This window comes from Poromitra crassiceps (assembly GCF_964638095.1).
Source record: "Poromitra crassiceps genome assembly, chromosome: 20".
Lineage (NCBI taxonomy): Eukaryota > Metazoa > Chordata > Actinopteri > Beryciformes > Melamphaidae > Poromitra > Poromitra crassiceps.
In genome coordinates, this window is record NC_139637.1 from 12,582,175 (window position 1) to 12,592,332 (window position 10,158).

Genomic DNA, 10,158 nt, shown 5'->3' on the forward strand with positions numbered 1-10,158 from the left:
ACTGTTGTGATGTCATTATTCAGTTTTAACCATCAATATTTTGCTCCTTTTCTCATTAGGGTAAATACTGTATATTTATTTAGAGATAAACAATCGGCGGTGACCAAAGGTCCCCGGCTAAAACATTTTAGGTGGTGACCTAAGGACTGATTCTGAATAGATCTGCAATGATTCAATCAGTCTGCCCAGATAAAGTGTGCTGAATCCACTCATGATTGATTGATTGATCTATCAATCGGTCCACGTGTTGGGTTGATATAAATCGTTCCCAGCAGCACGGGTTCACACTTGGTTTTCCTGTTTTGTGTTGAGAGGTTTTTGAGAGGCGTTTGAGAGGCCCAAATTCAAGATGTTTGCCCAGTTGAAGGACTGCAACACGACTCTGCTGTATTGGAAGAACTTTGTGACTGACCAGCTGGCAACGCTGGAGCAAAAGACCGGAGTTCAGAGAGAAAGTATCGCTGCAGGTACGTTAAAACTAAAGTAGCCGGCTGGCTCACACTACAGGAGTTTGGGCCCGGTTTATGCCAGATTTACCCCTCCCGAGAATCTGAGGTGAAATGTGGTCTGGCAGCTTGGTCGGTCCTGATGTTCAGCACAGATTATCTGGACTCAGACTACAGGAGTTTGAAAATCCTAGACGATTTTGAAATGTAATTCTCTAAGGAGAATCTTCACAGATTTTCTATAATCTCAAACATGCACACACTACAAGATTTGAAAATACCGGCGCACCACACACTACAGGATATAATCAAGATGATCCTGGAGCAATGGACAGAAACAAACAAACTGCCTTGACTGCCCCTCCTCTTCTCTCTTGTCCAGGTGTCCTGGCTTTACTTGGACTGTATGCTTTACTTGGAGCCTCACTTCTCTGCAACCTGATTGGCTTCGTCTATCCAGCCTATTTATCGTATGTATGAAGCTTAATTTCGACACACACACAAATATATGTATATGTAGGCTAAGGCTGTGCAATAAAATCGATACGGCAATATATCGCAATATTTTTTTCCGCAATACTGTATCGATATTTCAGAAAAGTATCGTGATATATCGCCATATATTTATTTGCACAGCCGTCTGTTCAGGGACACAATAAGAATACTTTTTTATTTCAGTGCGTTCAGTAAGACACTCAACACTCCGTAGTTTTGACTTGATTTGTCCACTAAGTTATCAATATAAAGTGATGTGTACAGCCAGTTGTATTTTCAGCTCTATTTTTTTTTAATTTTCAGTAAATTATGTATTGCAATATATCGCAATATGTATTGTATCGCAATGTATCGTGATGCAATAATATCGTGACCCATATATCGTGATACGTATCGTATCGTGAGGTCCTTGCCAATACCCAGCCATAATGTAGACTATGTATGTATGTACAGTATGTACTGTATGTGTATGTGCATGTATGTACTGTATATGTGTGTGTATATATATATATACACACAGTATATATATACTGTATACAGTATATATACAGTACATACAGTGTGTGTGTATATATATATGCGTGTGTGACCTCCTGTTCATTAGCTGAGCTTAAACCTCCTTAATTGAACCTGTCCTCCTGTCCACTCAGCATCAAAGCCATTGAGAGCGAAAGCAAGGATGACGACACACAGTGGCTGACCTACTGGGTTGTCTATGGACTCTTCAGCATCGTAGAGGCCTTCTCTGACATCTTACTCTCCTGGTGCCCCTTTTACTATGCTGGCAAGGTACTTACACCTTTTACTATGCTGGCAAGGTACTTACACCTTTTACTATGCTGGCAAGGTACTTACACCTTTTACTATGCTGGCAAGGTACTTACACCTTTTCGTCTTTTCTGCACGGTGATTTTGCACATTGGCCCGCCCCAAATGGCACCAAGAGGTAACTGTTTGGAAAACTGAAACTTCAATACCCAGAAATCAAGTAATGTGACAGACAGCTGCACACAGCGCAAGAGGCAAAATAGCTCATGTGGTTGTGTTCAGCATTATCTGGATGGAGCACTCGATTGCTGCTGTTAGGCAGTTTTTATTTGACTGCAGATCTTTGAAGTTCCTTTATCTGACAGCAGAGGTTAATTTGGGGCATGGGACGCTCATTACCATGAGACCACTGCATAGTGCAACAGCCAGGCCATGTAGCTTCTGATGTCAATAGGATTTTTCATGATTTTGAATTTGAAAATGGCTTGGTGGGAAACATTTAGCCAATACTGAAAATGTGAAAAATATGAGTAAAAACAATGTATTATGCTGTGTAGTGAGTGTTGCTAAAACATAGACATCATTGAAAACAACATCAATGGGGTCTTTTTTAGTGTAGAAGTGTGTCAGCATTTTGGGTTCAGCATGTTTTAAATGTATAATTATGTACTTTGCCATGCAGCATGTTAAGGATCTTACCACATACTCCAATACTGTATGGATAGTATAACTGCTGCACCTACTGTCAGCATTGTCTGTTTGATTGAACAGATTTCAGAGCGCAGCATCAAGTAGACCATCTCTCTTCCACACTCTCTCCCCACAGTGCCTGTTCTTGATATGGTGTATGGCTCCAGTACAGTGGAACGATTCAGACATTTTGTACCAGCGTGTGGTCCGGCCCTTTTTCACGCAGCACCAGTCCACCATGGATAACATGATCAACGACCTGAGCAACAAGGCTAAGAACGTGACAAAGGACGTCAGCAAAGAGGGTGAGCCATTGAGCCAACCTACACAGCTACAGTATACATGCAAACACACATACTGTCCATGAACATGCTGCAACAACAGTCTTCTCTCTAGAGGAACCTGCACATCAGCTGTTTGCTATTAAAACCTTATCAAACACACTCTATATAGACCCTTTTCACGGGGGGCATTTTGTGTCGAAAAGGCAGGGTAAACACAGGTGCAAGCAACACACTAATGAGGGTTTCCAAATTCCAACCATGGAAGTTGGAAACCCTCACCTGTGTTTACCCTGCCTTTTCGACACAAAATGGCCCACGTGAAAAGGGTCTATAGTCTCATGAACCAAGGTTTTAGCCTTCTGTTTGTCTCCATGGATCAGTCTGGCCTTCTGCCCGCCCCCAGTGATTTCAAAGTCAAACAAAGTCCACGGACCAATCAGGGACGTGCGCCGTAGTTGACAACGTACCTGGCCAATCAGGGTCGCCGCTGGCAAGACAATAATGGCGTCCCCTGAAGCAATGAGGGGTAACGTTAACGTTAGTAGAGTAAACACAGCCATAAGTGCAGTTATTGCAGAAATGGACTCAAGAACAAGAGTATACACCCACGGAGTTTGCACCATTCCGATTCCGGATTTGGATTTAGTGATGTTGATTGGCTGAAGGAGTCGTCTGTCAAGGCAAGTGCTCCCGCCCACTGAAATCAATGCGGGCGGCTGGAAGTCCAGACTGATACTAGAGTGAAACAGAATGTGAGGTCATGTGATCAACATGGTTTTTAGCAGCTATTTATTTTCCTGTCTGTGAACATAACAGTCTTTTTTCCTTCTGTTTTGATTCCTGCAGCTATTAATCTGCTCCTCAGACATGACAAAGAGCAGTGATGGGCAGATGGAAGGCTACATATGTGTGCAAGGCTGTGGTGTATAAAGTACCATACTTGAGTAAAAGTACAGATATCTTCCCAGAAAAAGACTTTGGTAAAAGTCAAAGTCACTCATTAGAATATTACTTGAGTAAAAGTCTTAAAGTAGCTGATATTTTCTGTACTTAAACGTCGGACCCTTTCAAAGTACATCACAAACTGTCCATTTTGCTGCAACTCGACAGTGCTGCTTAATCCAGAACCTCACTTACGGGCAGGGGCGGCTCTAGGGTGCGGTTTAAGCCCCACCAAGAATGGTCTTAGCCCTACCAAGGAAATTGACAGCTGAATAAGCCTGAAACGGAGTTAGTTGTGCGCTTGTGAGATTTCGGATTGTAATTGAAGGCATCATGGCCGTGACGCTTGTCAATCATTTCCCGGAGACTCCCCAATATCATCTAGCTGCAGATTTCCGATTGTAAGTGAAGGCATCATTCTCAGCTGAGTGGCTTGGACGCTTGTCAGTCTTTATTTATGTAGCTGACTATTTGACTGTCTGCAGCTGTTTTTCCTTCTGATAGAATTGTGAAAAGTATTTCTAAGATATGCAGTTAGTCTTCTGATAGCATTGTGAAAAGTATTTCTAAGATATGCAGTTAGTCTTCTGATAGCATTGTGAAAAGTATTTCTAAGATATGCAGTTAGTCTTCTGATAGCATTGTGAAAAGTATTTCTAAGATATGCAGTTAGTCTTCTGATAGCATTGTGAAAAGTATTTCTAAGATATGCAGTTAGTCTTCTGATGGCATTGTGAAAAGTATTTCTAAGATATGCAGTTAGTCTTCTGATAGCATTGTGAAAAGTATTTCTAAGATATGCAGTTAGTCTTCTGATAGCATTGTGAAAAGTATTTCTAAGATATGCAGTTAGTCTTCTGATAGCATTGTGAAAAGTATTTCTAAGATATGCAGTTAGTCTTCTGATAGCATTGTGAAAAGTATTTCTAAGATATGCAGTTAGTCTTCTGATGGCATTGTGAAAAGTATTTCTAAGATATGCAGTTAGTCTTCTGATAGCATTGTGAAAAGTATTTCTAAGATATGCAGTTAGTCTTCTGATAGCATTGTGAAAAGTATTTCTAAGATATGCAGTTAGTCTTCTGATAGCATTGTGAAAAGTATTTCTAAGATATGCAGTTAGTCTTCTGATAGCATTGTGAAAAGTATTTCTAAGATATGCAGTTAGTCTTCTGATAGCATTGTGACAAGTATTTCTAAGATAGTTAGTCTTCTATAGACATGACTCTAGGTTCCATGCTCTACCTGCCTCCCTAATCCTTAAGCAGAGTTGTTCCCTCTCTTCAGTGAACTTATTGCATTCCATGAGAACACGCTCAACATTTTCTGTGCTCTTTGCATTGAGAGCTTTCTACTGACAAACAATATTGATATATGGTTATATTGCCCAGCCCTACTGGACAGCAGGGGAAATCTTTCAGTTTGCAAATTTAGACACAGACTCCAGAAAGTGACACATGCAACTTTCATGACTGATTTCAGTGTAATTAATTACTCTTTTTAAATGGTTAGAATAACAGAGGAATTGTCATACACACATCAGCAATGACCATTCCCCACCACCAGAGGGCACTGCTTTCCAACGAAAAGCCAGGTTAACTATAGGTTACTTTTAAGTTAAATCCAAACCCAGCGCTGTTAAATGTTTTGTAAAATATGTGAAGTTTTGATATTAAAATGTGTCCCTTTATAACTTTGTCATGTGTCATTAATGATGGATGGAATATGAATTGTGAAGATGTTTTGTCACACTTAAGCTATATAGGCCTTCTGTCTGTGTGCTACTTTTTTGAATGAAACTGCTAATAGTGGACACGTCACCTGATGGGCTGTGTGTGTGTGCGTGTGTGTGTGTGTGTGTGTGTGTGTGTGTGTGTGTGTGTGTGCGTGTGTGCAATGTCATGTTTCAGAGGCGTTTGAGAGGCCCAAATTCAAGATGTCTGCCCAGTTGAAGGACTGCAACACGACTCTGCTGTATTGGAAGAACTTTGTGACTGACCAGCTGGCAACGCTGGAGCAAAAGACCGGAGTTCAGAGAGAAAGTATCGCTGCAGGTACGTTAAAACTAAAGTAGCCGGCTGGCTCACACTACAGGAGTTTGGGCCCGGTTTATGCCAGATTTACCCCTCCCGAGAATCTGAGGTGAAATCTGGCCTGGCAGCTTGGTCGGTCCTGATGTTCAGCACAGATTATCTGGGCTCAGACTACAGGAGTTTGAAAATCCTAGACGATTTTGAAATGTAATTCTCTAAGGAGAATCTTCACAGATTTTCTATAATCTCAAACATGCACACACTACAAGATTTGAAAATACCGGCGCACCACACACTACAGGATATAATCAAGATGATCCTGGAGCAATGCACAGAAACAAACAAACTGCCTTGACTGCCCCTCCTCTTCTCTCTTGTCCAGGTGTCCTGGCTTTACTTGGACTGTATGTATTTGGACATGGAGCCTCACTTCTCTGCAACCTGATTGGCTTCGTCTATCCAGCCTATTTATCGTATGTATGAAGCTTAATTTCGACACACACACAAATATATGTATATGTAGGCTAAGGCTGTGCAATAAAATCGATACGGCAATATATCGCAATATTTTTTTCTGCAATACTGTATCGATATTTCAGAAAAGTATCGTGATATATCGCCATATATTTATTTGCACAGCCGTCTGTTCAGGGACACAATAAGAATACTTTTTTATTTCAGTGCGTTCAGTAAGACACTCAACACAACGTAGTTTTGACTCAATTTGTCCACTAAGTTATCAATATAAAGTGATGTGTACAGCCAGTTGTATTTTCAGCTCTATTTTTTTTAATTTTCAGTAAATTATGTATTGCAATATATCGCAATATGTATTGTATCGCAATGTATCGTGATACAATAATATCGTGACCCATATATCGTGATACGTATCGTATCGTGAGGTCCTTGCCAATACCCAGCCATAATGTAGACTATGTACATGTATGTACTGTATGTGTATGTGCATGTATGTACTGTATATGTGTGTGTGTATATATATATATACACAGTATATATATACTGTATACAGTATATATACAGTACATACAGTGTGTGTGTATATATATATGTGTGTGTAACCTCCTGTTCATTAGCTGAGCTTAAACCTCCTTAATTGAACCTGTCCTCCTGTCCACTCAGCATCAAAGCCATTGAGAGCGAAAGCAAGGATGACGACACACAGTGGCTGACCTACTGGGTTGTCTATGGACTCTTCAGCATCGTAGAGGCCTTCTCTGACATCTTACTCTCCTGGTGCCCCTTTTACTATGCTGGCAAGGTACTTACACATTTTACTATGCTGGCAAGGTACTTACACCTTTTACTATGCTGGCAAGGTACTTACACCTTTTACTATGCTGGCAAGGTACTTACACCTTTTACTATGCTGGCAAGGTACTTAGACCTTTTACTATGCTGGCAAGGTACTTACACCTTTTCGTCTTTTCTGCATGGTCATTTTGCACATTGGCCCGCCCCAAATGGCGGCGCGAGAGGCAAAATAGCTCATGTGGTTGTGTTCAGCATTATCTGGATGGAGCACTCGATTGCTGCTGTTAGGCAGTTTTTATTTGACTGCAGATCTTTGAAGTTCCTTTATCTGACAGCAGAGTTTCATTTGGGGCATGAGACACTCATTACCATGAGACCACTGCATAGTGCAACAGCCAGGCCATGTAGCTTCTGATGTCAATAGGATTTTTCATGATTTTGAATTTGAAAATGGCTTGGTGGGAAATATTTAGCCAATACTGAAAATGTGAAAAATATGAGTAAAAACAATGTATTATGCTGTGTAGTGAGTGTTGCTAAAACATAGACATCATTGAAAACAACATCAATGGGGTCTTTTTTAGTGTAGAAGTGTGTCAGCATTTTGGGTTCAGCATGTTTTAAATGTATAATTATGTACTTTGCCGTGCAGCATGTTAAGGATCTTACCACATACTCCAATACTGTATGGATAGTATAGACGGTTTTCACCAGAGTGCAACCCCACAGCACTTCCTTTTTCTCAGCATTCGGCAAACTGCAGAAATATTCACTTGACATCGTTACTTTTGTTTTCGCCGCTCAGCTGTATAGACGGTTTTCACGGAATGGTCAGTCCTGCACTTGAATGTTTTTTTTTCTTTTATGTCCATAGCAAACACTGCAACAGGAAGTGAGCGGGGGTTCAATTTAGAATGTTTTTGTTGTCAAGTTAAAACCGTCTATAACTGCTGCACCTACTGTCAGCATTGTCTGTTTGATTGAACAGATTTCAGAGCGCAGCATCAAGTAGACCATCTCTCTTCCACTCTCTCTCCCCACAGTGCCTGTTCTTGATATGGTGTATGGCTCCAGTACAGTGGAACGGTTCAGACCTTTTGTACCAGCGTGTGGTCCGGCCCTTTTTCACGCAGCACCAGTCCACCATGGATAACATGATCAACGACCTGAGCAACAAGGCTAAGAACATGAAAAAGGACGTCAGCAAAGAGGGTGAGCCATTGAGCCAACCTACACAGCTACAGTATACATGCAAACACACATAGTACTGTCCATGCACCTGCTGCAAAAACAGTCTTCTCTCTAGAGGAACCTGCACATCAGCTGTTTGCTATTAAAACCTTATCAAACACACTCTATATAGACCCTTTTCACGGGGGGCAATTTGTGTCGAAAAGGCAGGGTAAACACAGGTGCAAGCAACACACTAATGAGGGTTTCCAAATTCCAACCATGGAAGTTGGAAACCCTCACCTGTGTTTACCCTGCCTTTTCGACACAAAATGGCCCACGTGAAAAGGGTCTATAGTCTCATGAACCAAGGTTTTAGCCTTCTGTTTGTCTCCATGGATCAGTCTGGCCTTCTGCCCGCCCCCAGTGATTTCAAAGTCAAACAAAGTCCACGGACCAATCAGGGACGTGCGCCGTAGTTGACAATGTACCTGGCCAATCAGGGCCGCCGCTGGCAAGACAATAATGGCGTCCCCTGAAGCAATGAGGGGTAACGTTAACGTTAGTAGAGTAAACACAGCCATAAGTGCAGTTATTGCAGAAATGGACTCAAGAACAAGAGTATACACCCAGAGTTTGCACCATTCCGATTCCGGATTTGGATTTAGTGATGTTGATTGGCTGAAGGAGTCGTCTGTCAAGGCGAGTGCTCCCGCCCACTGAAATCAATGCGGGCGGCTGGAAGTCCAGACTGATACTAGAGTGAAACAGAATGTGAGGTCATGTGATCAACATGGTTTTTCAATGTGAGGTCATGTGATCAACATGGTTTTTAGCAGTTATTTATTTTACTGTCTGTGAACATAACAGTCTTTTTTCCTTCTGTTTTGATTCCTGCAGCTATTAATCTGCTCCTCAGACATGACAAAGAGCAGTGATGGGCAGATGGAAGGCTACATATGTGTGCAAGGCTGTGGTGTATAAAGTACCATACTTGAGTAAAAGTACAGATATCTTCCCAGAAAAAGACTTTGGTAAAAGTCAAAGTCACTCATTAGAATATTGCTTGAGTAAAAGTCTTAAAGTAGCTGATATTTTCTGTACTTAAACGTCGGACCCTTTCAAAGTACATCACAAACTGTCCATTTTGCTGCAACTCGACAGTGCTGCTTAATCCAGAACCTTACTTACGGGCAGGGGCGGCTCTAGGGTGCGGTTTAAGCCCCACCAAGAATGGTCTTAGCCCTACCAAGGAAATTGACAGCTGAATAAGCCTGAAACGGAGGTAGTTGTGCGCTTGTGAGATTTCGGATTGTAATTGAAGGCATCATGGCCGTGACGCTTGTCAATCATTTCCCAGAGACTCCCCAATATCGTCTAGCGGCAGATTTCCGATTGTAAGTGAAGGCATCATTCTCAGCTGAGTGGCTTGGACGCTTGTCAATCTTCATTTATGTAGCTGACTATTTGACTTAGTGAGTCATGTGACTGTCTGCAGCTGTTTTTCCTTCTGATAGAATTGTGAAAAGTATTTCTAAGATATGCAGTTAGGCTTCTGATAGCATTGTGAAAAGTATTTCTAAGATATGCAGTTAGTCTTCTGATAGCATTGTGAAAAGTATTTCTAAGATATGCAGTTAGTCTTCTGATGGCATTGTGAAAAGTATTTCTAAGATATGCAGTTAGTCTTCTGATGGCATTGTGAAAAGTATTTCTAAGATATGCAGTTAGTCTTCCGATAGCATTGTGACAAGTATTTCTAAGATATGCAGTTAGTCTTCTGATAGCATTGTGAAAAGTATTTCTAAGATATGCAGTTAGTCTTCTGATAGCATTGTGAAAAGTATTTCTAAGATATGCAGTTAGTCTTCTGATAGCATTGTGAAAAGTATTTCTAAGATATGCAGTTAGTCTTCTGATAGCATTGTGACAAGTATTTCTAAGATAGTTAGTCTTCTATAGACATGACTCTAGGTTCCATGGTCTACCTGCCTCCCTAATCCTTAAGCAGAGTTGTTCCCTCTCTTCAGTGAACTTATTGCATTCCATGAGAACACG

At 41.2% G+C, this 10,158-nt stretch overlaps 1 protein-coding gene across 1 annotated transcript; it reads left to right on the forward strand.

Moving 5' to 3' along the window:
- Nucleotides 1–349: 349 nt before the first annotated feature.
- On the forward strand, nt 350–3,567 carry LOC310794874 (receptor expression-enhancing protein 5-like; the record flags this gene model as incomplete). The annotated part of the gene is made up of 5 exons (XM_083656920.1): nt 350–467; nt 829–916; nt 1,592–1,730; nt 2,536–2,704; nt 3,530–3,567. 5 exons carry the CDS (start codon nt 350–352, stop codon nt 3,565–3,567), a joined length of 552 nt encoding a protein of 183 aa, XP_083513046.1.
- Between the last annotated feature and the right edge of the window lie 6,591 nt (nt 3,568–10,158).